We start from the raw sequence: 12,515 nt of genomic DNA, 5'->3' as shown, positions 1-12,515 counted from the left end.
CAGGAAAAAAAATGGCAATTCCCTTTTGCTCCGTTTATTAGGTCTCGACTCGGATCACAAATTTTACATAAACGAGAATCTATCGAACACCAACTACAGAATACTTCAGGATGCTGTATCGCTAAAGAAGAAAAAACTTATTTACTCGGCGTTCACATTCAAGGGACTCGTGTTTGTTAAACATGGCCCCAACGATGATCCTGTAGTTATTGAACATGCTGACGCCCTAAATAGATTTCGGCATAACGAATTCTCACCGCATTTTGCTAATACCAACGTTCAGTAAATTTTTCAAACTTCACGGAAATTACACAATACTTTTCTCAAACTTTATAACTAGTTTTAAACCATTTTTTAAATTGCTTACCTATTTAATTTTAATATTTTATTTCTTTTATCACTATCTTCAATTTAACAACTTTTACAACATTAATTGTGATCATTTATTCCTCTGCAGCGATACTGATGGTAGAATTTTGATTTATTATTTTATCCTAAAATATGGCGAGCCTAGCTAACCATTACACTAGGGACTTGACGGCGAATATGATTAGAATTCTGGCAGGCCAACGGAGTGGTTTGAAGATATGTCACATTAACGCCCAAAGCCTGAATAATAAGATTGATGAATTCCGATTTATCTTTGAGAATTCAGGTTTGGATGCTATTTGCGTATCAGAGACGTGGCTGAAGGAGACTACTCCTGATTCTTTCATTGATCTTGTTGGGTATACTGTCTACAGGGCTGATAGACCACGCAGAGGAGGCGGCACAGCGATTTATGCCCGCGACAACCTGAGGACTCGCATTTGTGCCAGATCAGTGGCTGATGATAGCATTGAATATGTGTTTATAGAATTATCTGCCACGGAAAGGAAGCTGTTACTTGGTTGTGTCTATAGGCCAAATAACAATATTGACATACAACCATTCTTGGAAGTAGTGGAACACCTTACGATTACCTACCCGGATGTCATTATTGCAGGGGATCTAAATTCCAACATTCTTTTGGACTCAAGTCTCACAGCCCAGATGTCTTCATTGGGCTTATTACCTTTCAACACATCCATGCCGACTCATTTTTCGTCCAGTTCCAGTACCCTCCTTGATTTGTTTTTTGTCAGTGAGATTTCTAAAGTTTCATTGTATGACCAACTGTCCGCATCGTGCTTCTCCAACCATGACTTGATTTTTCTGTCTTACAACTTTGAGATCCTTGGAAGGGAGGAGTCTTACTCATATAGAGATTTCAATTGTCTGGACCACGAAGCCTTACCTTCTTTGATTTCTGATATCGATTGGAGTCTGCTATACCGCATGGAATCGATAGACGATCAGGTGAACTTTTTATCTAGAAATGTGTGCGCTGTCCAAGATTTTGTGCTCCCGATCAAAATGAGACAAATTTGTTCGAAGACTAAACCTTGGTTTTCGGCAGATATTCGTGTTGCAATTGAGTCCCGAAACACTGCATACCGTAGATGGAAACGTTTTAGGACGTCGCACCTACGAGAGGAATATCGCTCCAACAGATCCCGTGTCAATAAGTTGATAAGAGCTGCCAAGATCAATTACTACCTCAGACGTTTTACCTCTGCGATCGGTTCGAGGAAGACTTGGAAGACCATTCACGACATTGGTATCGGTCGCAGATCCCCCGATAACATCACTGATGTGGATGTGGACCAGCTTAATGCTACTTTCACCAATATTCCAACAAACCCCATAGATCCTAGTTTCTATGACTTTGAGTTGACTCTTGGGGATCGTCACAGTGAAGGTTTTGAATTTTCGGGTATAGAACAGAACGATGTGGTACTTGGTTTCTCCATGGTGAAGTCAAATGCAGTTGGATTCGACGGCATTGAACCAAGATTTCTCAAGGTACTATTACCATTTATTTTGCCATACATTACCCACATTTTTAACAGCATTTTGACCAGAAGTTCATTTCCGGTGGCATGGAAGTACGCTAAAGTTATACCCTTACCCAAGAATTGTAGGGAGTTTCGGCCCATCTCCATTTTGTGTTTTCTGTCCAAAGTCTTTGAGAAGATAATGTATAGACAGATATTTTCGTATATAAATGAGAACTCTCTTTTATATGAGAAGCAGTCAGGTTTCCGTCCCGGACGTAGTTGTATAAGTGCTCTAGCAGATGTGGTGGAGGATATCAGGAGTAACTTGGAGAATGACGAATTGAATTTGCTTGTTCTCCTCGACCATTCAAAGGCATTCGATACGGTCGATCACACTATGTTGGCAGCAAAATTAAAAAACCTGTTTCATTTCTCGTCTTCGTCTGTTCGTTTAATCATGTCATATCTCTCCAATCGTACCCAATCCGTGGTTTCGAAGTCATCAGTTTCTAGTCCCTTGCCTGTTATTCGAGGAGTGCCCCAGGGTTCAATCTTGGGTCCTATTCTATTTTCTTTATATAGCAACGACCTGCCAGACCAGCTCTCATTTTGTAAGACCCACATGTATGCTGATGATGTGCAGGTCTATATAAGTAGCACGAAGGAATGCTTAGACGACCATGTCAGGATGCTGAACCATGACCTTTCCAGAATTTATGAATGGGCAAATGCTAATGGCTTGTGCCTTAATCCTCTCAAGTCGAAGTGCATGGTTATTAAGAAAAGGGTTTCACGTTTCACTTGCGATCCTGTTGTTGTTGTTGCTAATGAGAGGTTAGAGATCGTGGCTCGTGCAAAGAACCTGGGGGTGACTTTCAACAGTACCTTGTCGTGGACAGACCATATTAATGCTGCTGTTGGTCAAGGGTATTCAAAGCTTCGCTCGCTTTGGTCCACTCAACAACTTACTCCTCTTTGGGTAAGAATACTTTTGGCAAAGTCATATATTATACCTAGCCTACTCTACGGTTGTGAGCTATTTGCAAACTGTGATTCTCGAAGCAGTCGTAAGATCGATACTTTCTTCAACAGTGTGGTACGCTATGTATTTGGTCTTCGTCGACGAGACTCCACTTTCCGTTTCTCCAGATCCTTATATGGTGTATCATTTCGTGATGTTTTGCTCATGAGGTCATTGACCTTTTTACATAGGATAATATATACACAGGCACCATCTCATTTATTTGAGAGAATCAGATTTGCAAGGTCGAACCGAGGAAACAAATTGATTCCAATGATACACCGTAGCTTAGTCTCTCAATGGCATCTATTTATATTCGCCGTTCAGCTCTGGAACTCTCTCCCGCACGACCTTCAAACCATCAGTAACGTTGTAACATTTAAAGGTAAATTACTAGATCACTTTAGGGATTCTAGATAAGTCTTGTTAAAAATAAATATGTCAAGTGTTAATTTTGATTTGTGAGCGGTAAATAATTGCATACCAATATTTTTCTTATTTTTGATTTATTACTCAAATTAACATCCTATTTATATTTTGTTAGTTTCAAGCTTATTATATTTGGTTTTTTTTTTTTTTTTTTTTTTTCTTTTCTTCTTTTTACATTTATTTATTTATACTTTGTCTAACATTGTAACTTTAAAAGGATTAATTTCCCGTACTATAATCATAAGAACATGCGTTCTTGTTGTGCGGGTGTCAATAAATTACAAAATTACAAATTACAAATTATTAGGATCTTTATCTATCCCAGTAGGGGATAGATAAAGATCCTAATATTGATCTCTCTGTGTTGGATCTCTCGCCACTGCACTGCCTGATATTTTAGTATTAGGATCATTGCTTCTCCTAGCCTTTCCAATATTGAGAGATTCCGCGATTGTCTCGTTGTCGGCCCCCTGTTTGTTGGGCGGTGTTGAGTCACCTGCCACTGCACGGCCTGGTGTCGCAGAATGAAAATTTCTGCCTATCCTAGTCTTCCCAATCTTGAAAAAGACAGCTTTGCTCCCGCAGTGCGCCATGCCTTTAGTCTTAGCCAAACTCGTCACGGAGACTTGATCAATGCCAACCACAAAGAGAGTTCCTTCCTCCTTCTCCTCCCTGTGCATGACCATCCACTTCTCTGCGACCAAACCTTGATTTTGCTTGCGAAGAATCCCAACATGCGTTCCGCCGCCAATTTACTGTCCCATCCCTTGATGGATACCGTAGCCTTTGTGAGCTGGGGGATATCCATCTTTATCACCAGGTCGAGCCTTGCGCCCACCCAGGGAGCGTGAATATCTCTGACGAGCTGTTTTACGGTATCAATACATTCCGCCGACGCATAACGCAGCGTAAAGATGTCCTTTCTAAACTCGTAGCTCATCATTTGTATGGGTTTCACACATGTTCAAAAATCCGATCGTTAACCAGATCCTCCACTTGGGACAGATGATCTGGTGGAATCCTACCGGATGCACAGCCGATATTAATGACTGCATAAGTCGGCTCATCTTTGTTGTGCTTCCTTGCCACTCTGGCGTAAGAGGGCGGCTCCTTACCATTCTCAGCGACCATCTTCCCCTTCCGTGGTGGCTGTGGCCTCCTATTGGAAGTCACAGTCCTCCATGAAGACTCAGGGGCCGTGCGCGCTCCCTTCGTTCCTGTTCCGACTTTGTCTACCTCCGCAGGCCACTGTCTGGGGTCTCCATTGCGGGATAGCTGGCTTGGTTTTCCCAGAGTACTTGAAAGCGGGGAGCTCTATTTCTTCTTCAGTATTCAGTATCATTGTGGTAAGTAAATAAATCCCATGGCAGCCGGTTGTACGTACCGGATTGACCCGATGGAGTTCTCCATCGACAAGGGGTGCCACCACAGTGTTGTACACACTGCTACAACAACAACAAGTAAATAAAAAATCGACTATTATTTTCACAATACATATTTTTTTGTTTATTATTATTTATATGTAATTGTAATATAAACATAAATAATAAACATTTATTATAAGAGACTTAAGGGTTTTTCCATAATATATGTATATGTTTTCAGGCATATGTATAATGTGTAAGTAGGTAGGTAGGTAAATACGATTTCCGCATAGATTAATTAACATAAACAATGTGTACAAAATGCAATAAATTTTGAAACAAGACGAAAACTTGATTTCCTTTTTCGCAATAGTTTAGATAAAAAATGTTTTAAACTTAATTTATATAAATACATGTGTGTGTGTGTGTGTTTGTTTTTAGATTTGTATAAAGAGAAGTGGTCTACACAAAACTTTATGTAATTATTTGTTTTTGTTCTCCCTTAAAAAAAAGAGAACAATAACAGTTGACTTAAATTATGATTTATTTTTATCGTTTTTTCGCGTTTTTGTTTTTTTTATCAAACATCAAATAACAAATTGTAAATATAAAAAAGATGGATACTGAAACGCATATTAAGAATTATAAAAATATTCATATTTATTTTTACACTATTACCAAAAGTACTGCAGAAGAGAATATTATTATTTAGAAAAAAACAAGGAGGGGAGAAAAAATAAATATAAAAATTCAAAATATGTTTTGCTTTCAAAATATTTAGAAAATGTTGCACTTAACTATTATATGCTATAAAAATGTGTTTTAATATTATAATTATGTATATCAAAATATTAATAAGTAATAATAAACAATACATGATGTGTACTCAATGCCTTTGTTTGCATACGGGTATGGGTTGCTTGCTGAAACCTTCAACCTTTGGACTGACTGGCCTAACGCCCATTCTCCATATGTTAAGCGTAGCTAGCTGAAATGCACGCACAATCTCATTGCTGTCGTTGCTTATTGCGGCAGTTGACTTGATCGACGTTTGTCCTTCTCCTTTTCTTTGTCACCGCCTTTTCGGCCGAATATCCTGAACATGCCACTACGCCTTTCTTCTTTGCTTTTGCTGCTGCCTTTTACACCGGAAACGGAGGAAATCGATTGAGCCTCACTCTCACTTGAGCTTTCGGCGGAGACACGTGACAAATTTATTGAATCGGGCTGTAATGATACGGGTCGGCTCGGCTCAAAGCGACTTGTACCCCAACCTGGAAAGGAGAACATACGTTTTTATATAGGAGCAATTAGCAGATTTTCAACAAACAATCTATGCAATTGTAACATGCAGACGATGAAACAGCAAGTAATAAAAACCAAAAAAATATTCAAAAGTTATTCAAAAAATTGTTAGTAGAAAAGTTAGTATTCAAATACATACATCATTAGTTCGTTCTATTTACATTTGGAGAATTTCGGAGATAAAATGAGATTTGAAAAAGGCCGAACAAATAAATCAGAAAAATACAATGTATTTTTATGAGCAGACAAGTCAGCAGGCAGTAGAAGATTTTCACAAAAATTAATACAGGTGATACAACTTATAATCAAGATAAGAATCCTATCCCTTTAGCTGTTTACAAGGCAATTCAGAGCATACGGTTATATGGTCACTGTCTAAATGTTTTGAAAAGAACGAAAGAGACAACGCTGCAACCTGCAAAAAGGGCTGTTGTCTATGGTTGACTCGCTGGCATTGCATTTTTCTGCAGTTTTCATATTTGTACCGCTTTATGGTGCTGCTGTCTGGTGGATGGCACTTTGAAAATCCACATGCTGTTCAAAACTTAGCCAAAGCCAAACAATGACTAGTCTGTGAAACAGCAGCACTGAAGCTGATACCATTTGATGCACTGAATCTACTTATATGCTTAATATTTCTAGACAATGTGCTGCAACCACATCCGTGAGTTTAAGGATGGAGTAGCTTAGCTAAAATGTAACGATGGAAAAAATGTTGCCCACATATATTTCTCTTACATCGAAAAATGCTGTTCGATTAATTTAAAGTTGAGTCCTCCTTTTGTAGCTCTGGCATATCGACGCCCGTTAGAAGTTAATATTTACAATGCTAAGGACCCACTACGCATTACAAAATAGCAAAAAAATAGTTTTCAATTAAAACAAGTAAAAGCGTGCTAAGTTCGGCCGGGCCGAATCTTATATACCCTCCACCATGGATCACATTTGTCGAGTTCTTTTCCCGGCATCTCTTCTTAGGCAAAAAAAGGATATAAGAAAAGATTTGCTCTGCTATTAGAGCGATATTAAGATATGGTCCGGTTTGGACCACAATTAAATTATATTTATGTTGGAGACCTGTATAAAATGTCAGCCAATTCGAATAAGAATTGCGCTCTTTGTGGGCTCAAGAAGTAAATAGAGAGATCGATTTATATGGAAGCTGTATCGAGCTATAGACCGATTCAGACCATAATAAACACGTATGTTAGTGGTCATGAGAGAATCCGTCGTGCAAAATTTCAGGCAATTCGGATAATAATTGCGACCTCTAGAGGCTCAAGAAGTCAAGATCCCAGAGCGGTTTATATGGCAGCTATATCAGGTTATGAACCGACTTGTACTTTATTTGACATAGTTGTTGAAAGTAACAATAAAAAACGGATAGGAATTACGCCCTTTAGAAGCTCAAGAAGTCAAGTCCCCAGATCTGTTTATATGACAGCTATATCAGGTTATGAACCGATTTGAACCATATTTGGCACAGTTGTTGGATATCATAACAAAACACGTCGTGCAAAATTTCATTCCAATCGGATAAGAATTGCGCACTCTAGAGGCTCAAGAAGTCAAGACCCCAGATCGGTTTATATGGCAGCTATATCAGGTTATGGACCGATTTGAACTATACTTGGCACAGTTGTTGGATATAATAACGAAACACGTCGTGCAAAATTTCATTCCAATCGGATAAGAATTGCGCACTCTAGAGGCTCAAGAAGTCAAGACCCAAGATCGGTTTATATGGCAGCTATATCAGGTTATAAACCGATTTGAACCATACTTGACACAGTTGTTGGATATTATAACAAAACACGTCGTGCAAAATTTCATCCCAATCGGATAAGAATTGCGCACTCTAGAGGCTCAAGAAGTCAAGACCCAAGATCGGTTTATATGGCAGCTATATCAAAACATGGACCGATATGGCCCATTTACAATACCAACCGACCTACACTAATAAGAAGTATTTGTGCAAAATTTCAAGCGGCTACCTTTACTCCTTCGGAAGTTAGCGTGCTTTCGACAGACAGACGGACGGACGGACATGGCTAGATCGACATAAAATTTCACGACGATCAAGAATATATATACTTTATAGGGTCTCAGACGAATATTTCGAGTAGTTACAATCAGAATGACGAAATTAGTATACCCCCCATCTTATGGTGGAGGGTATAAAAATAATTGATTCAATCCTTTTCATTTTGTCATTCCGTTTGCAAAACATCGAAATATCCATTTCCGACCCTATAAAGTATATAGATTCATGGTCAGCGTAAAAATCTAAGACGATCTAATCATGTCCGTCTGTCTGTTGAAATCACGCTATAGTCTTTAAAAATAGAGATATTAAGTTGAAACTTTGCACAGATTCTTTTTTTGCCCATAAGCAGGTTAAGTTCGAAGATGGGCTATATCGGACTATATTTTGATTTATTTTCCAATTTGCTGAAATTTGGGTGAGTTGTGTTAGGCCACTCGACATCTTACTTCAATTTGGCCCAGATCTGTTCAGATTTGGATGTAGCTGTCATATAGACCGATCCGCCGATGTGGGGTCTTAGGCCCATAAAAGCCACATTTATTATCCGATTTTGCTGAAATTGGGACAGTGAGTTGTGTTAGGCCACTCGACATCTTCCTTCAATTTGGCCCAGATCGGTTCAGATTTTGATATAGCTTCCATATAGACCGATCTCTCGATTTAAGGTTTTGAGCCCATAAAAGGCACATTTATTGTCCAATTTCGCCGAAATTTTGGACATGGAATTGTGTTAGGCTCTTCGACATTTTTCTGGATATAGCTGCCATATAGACCGATATCTCGATTTAAAGTCTTGGCCCCATAAAAGGCGCATTTATAATCCGATTTTACTGAAATTTGACACAGTGCCTTATGTTAGGGTTTTCGACATCCGTGTCGTATATGGTTCAGATCGGTTTATTTTTAGATATAGCTACTAAAAAGATCAATATTTTGTTATACACAATTGAATAATGGCTTGTACTGATTAGTATTTGGTCCAAATTGGAACATAATTCGATATAGCTGTTATGGGGCATAAGGCATGAATTTTTCACCGGATTTTGACGAAAGGTGGTTTACATATGTACCCGAGGTGGTAGGTATCCAAAACTCGGCCTGGCCGAACTTAACGCCTTTTGACTTGTTTTCAATTAATGTCGTTATTGAATTGTTTGCCATTTTCAATTAACAAATTACTTGAATCAATGAATTTTCTAGTAGAATCTGGAATTTTATTCAATCACAATCGTGATGGAAAATGTTGTAATTTGTAATTAAAAAATTAATTGATTTAGTTACTTTTCATTCGAGTCTTTAAAAAAAAAATCTAATATGAGGCATGAAAATTAATTGAAAATTTCAGAAATTTATTTATTGTATCAAATAAAAAATTAATTCAAATATTCAAACATTTTTTAATTGAACATGGAATTTTTTTAATTGAAATTCTTTTCAATTATTTTTCAAAAACGGTGATTGATATCATCATCTTAGTGATTGAGGCCGTTTCAATTACAAAAATTAATTGGACCGATTAATTTCGCGATTGAAACCGATTTTTATTTTTTTTCTTGTGTAATTGGCCACCAATAGTGAAGGAAGTTATAACCACAAGGGTGTGTCAATTTTGGCAGATGTGAAAATCGATGACCAAGCCGAATAACATCCTCTGTGTTTTTTATGTTCTCGTCAGGATCCTACCCAGAAGTTAAGCGTCATTGCTAACCCTTGCGGCACGTCTTTACGAGGATGGTCATAAATATATTCTCAAGCAGTTAAGATGTCATAAAATTTCTAACAATTGCTGATCGAACTACGTGTTGGTAAAAACAGAATCTGGGATCTATGCATATGCTTCTAGCCAAATTTCTGCTGATTTTCGATATAAGGCAGTACATCAACGAATGACAGATGTACACGAAATGAAGGATTCTTCAGGATTCTGTGGCCCAATCTTAATTGAAGAGTTTTTCACCGTGTTGTCATCGGTTAGACCAGAGACTTACCCATTGTGTCCGTCATGAATGTTGACTGATTGAGGAAATCACTAGGAGTGATTTGAAGGAGCTGTATGACGAGATAGCATAGTTATACGTATCAAAATACAAGATCAAGTGGTGGGAGACACCTCGAAACTTGGTGTCAGAGATTTTAAAATGAGCGCAGAAGATCGAGGCGCTTGGAACGCTATTCTACGTTTGGTTAGTGGAACAAATATTCTGTCATCGCCAAATAAAATAAAGTAAGTAAAGTGGGAATTAGGAAGAAAAAAAACTGTATGTGAATGTGCAGCTTCGTTTTGTTTGTCTGTTGGCGTTTCTTGTTTTATTGTTTAGCCCCGAAATCTTTTTGCGAAACCCCACTTAATCTTTATTGTCTAAAACAGGCTCGGCGGCAGAAAATATCAGATAACACATGCGGCGGAGGCCACCATAGCGCTGAGGTTAGAATGTCCGCCTTTGACACCGAACGCCTGCACCAAGAAAAATTAGTCTGCTGAAAAAGAATTCTTACCTTCCCAAAAAAAATTAGTCTTACCTTCCCATGCCTTGCTAACAGCTAAAGTTGCTTGACGCGTGTCATTTAACCTAACCTAAAGTAGGGCAATATTCTGTTGAAATGCAAAAGTAAATTTGCCCATGAACATTCCATTAAGGAACATGGGCAAACTCTGGAAAACCAAAAACTAAAAACGAGACCAATGGGTCGATTATAGGTGGCGAATTGCGTTTAAGTTGCCGAAAAGGGGGTGGATTCGGCAACCACTGTTTGCTGTTGCTGTTGTGATATTATAATTTAGGAAAATAGTGAAATTTTGATGATTTTAAAACAAACAAAACCTTAGTTTATAAAACAAAAAAAAAAAGATTTTAGCTATATTTAGTATATTTTCCTTTCTCGCTAATTTCTTCGAGAGTTTTCGTTTTACTTGTTTATCATCAAGCATTATAAAAACTTTTGAATATTTTCTATATTGCATAAATGTAAGAGCAAAAAACATTACTTTGAAGACTTGTACGCATTTGTGAACGACTTAGTTTGGAGTTTTTATAAAAAGGTCCTGAATTTTAGAAGCAAGAAAGCATGCATGGAATAAAGCAAAATATATAAATGAATATTATTTTTTAGTGTTGATTTTCAATAGTTCATAAAAATTTACTGTGCCGAGTTTATTTACTTACTTTGACAATTTTAAATCATGAAAAATTATAGACATTAACCTTGGAAGATTATTGCTTATAACAGTCTCATAAATAAAAAATAAAAAAAAATATAATACGAACTAGGCACAATAAAATATATCAAACATTTGTTAGTTTAAATTCGTTTTATATAACAAACACACGCAAAGTTTGGCTATGTAAAAATGAATGAATATAGATATTGGATTTATTTGTATTAACCCGTGGATGATATCCATTCTCCATTTCTTTCCCTAAGATCCCAGTATTATGATGATCTGTTAATGTTAATCCGTGCAGGCACGACGCACAGTGGCGCGGTTTGAGTTTTTTTCATTTCAAAAATCATATCTTTTTAACCGAATGAGATAAGTGAATTATTTTAGCGGCATATGATAGATAAGTGTTCAGCCTTTTTGGTGCTTAGTTATGGCTCATCAATTCAAATTTTTTGGAAAAATGGTAACTAAGAGGAGCAAAACAAAAAACAGTTTTTACAATCTTAGAGATTTTTCTCCTTCTTTAAGGCTCTAATATTTTAAAATTGTCAACCAAAAAATTTTTTTTTCAAATATTTTTTTCAATTTTCTGTAAAATGTTCATAATTCGTAATTTATTTTTTTCGGAATGGAGCTCTTTATTTGTTGAAGGGTTTGTAGTCGTTTGCACAAAGAGAGAGAAATAGATCTGGGCTGAGGATATAGCGCCCTTCCCTGGACTTTCTGCATACACGGATGGGTCCAGATTGGGGAGTATATGCGTAGAAAGGTTTCTGGGGTTGGGCTAAGTACAATCAGAAGAGGTTTTGCTTCTCCCCCTCCCCCCCCCCATTCAAAGTTTTAAAAACTACTTAGTTTTTCACAAAATGTGCTAATTTTATAGCGTATCAAAACATTTTAGCCCCTTTCCAGAAAATGGACTAGTTAGTCTAATGACGCACAGTGGCGCGGTTTGAGTTTTTTTCATTTCAAAAGTCATATCTTTTAAACCGAATAAGATAATTGAATTATTTTAACGGCATGTAATAGATAAGTGTTCAGCCTTTTTAATGCTTAGTTATGGCTCATCAATTCAAAATATTTGGTAAAATGGTAACTAAGAGGAGCAAAAAAAAAAAAACAAAAAATTCCCATGGTATAATCAGATTTCTAGAGCTCTATACTGTGCAAATAACTCAAAAATCATGATGATTGGCCTATAAATGTTTATTTGGTAGCACTTCCAGAGGGTGTCCAAATTTTGCATACTTATTGGAAACTATCTCCACATTCACTGTGTCAAGTTTCAAGTAGATATCATTATCTATTCTAATGTTATGGAATTATT

General features: G+C 37.2%; 2 protein-coding genes across 8 annotated transcripts in view; one reads left to right on the top strand and one right to left on the bottom strand.

The window, feature by feature from the left end:
• The first annotated feature begins 501 nt into the window (after positions 1-501).
• Positions 502-1,976, top strand: LOC131997206 (uncharacterized). Its single transcript, XM_059367761.1, has 2 exons — positions 502-1,884; positions 1,932-1,976. The coding sequence occupies exons 1-2, from the start codon at positions 502-504 to the stop codon at positions 1,974-1,976; spliced, it is 1,428 nt and encodes a 475-aa protein (XP_059223744.1).
• Positions 1,977-4,788: 2,812 nt separating this feature from the next.
• LOC106085461 (spectrin alpha chain, non-erythrocytic 1) overlaps positions 4,789-12,515 on the bottom strand; it is a 262,696-nt gene continuing 254,969 nt past the window's right edge. For 5 of the 7 annotated variants that reach the window (XM_059361018.1, XM_059361020.1, XM_059361019.1 and 2 more), the window contains 2 exons: positions 11,012-11,068; positions 4,789-5,947 (listed from right to left, as the gene is read on the bottom strand). In XM_059361018.1, the coding sequence (XP_059217001.1) occupies positions 5,697-5,947; positions 11,012-11,068 (308 nt within the window). In that variant the 3' untranslated portion in view covers positions 4,789-5,696. The remainder of the gene's footprint in view (positions 5,948-11,011; positions 11,069-12,515) is intronic. The other 2 variants (XM_013249713.2, XM_013249715.2) reach the window with 1 other exon arrangement.

This window comes from Stomoxys calcitrans, chromosome 1, assembly GCF_963082655.1.
Source record: "Stomoxys calcitrans chromosome 1, idStoCalc2.1, whole genome shotgun sequence".
Lineage (NCBI taxonomy): Eukaryota > Metazoa > Arthropoda > Insecta > Diptera > Muscidae > Stomoxys > Stomoxys calcitrans.
The sequence above is the reverse complement of the archived record's forward strand: the minus strand, read 5'-3'. Positions and strand labels throughout refer to the sequence as shown.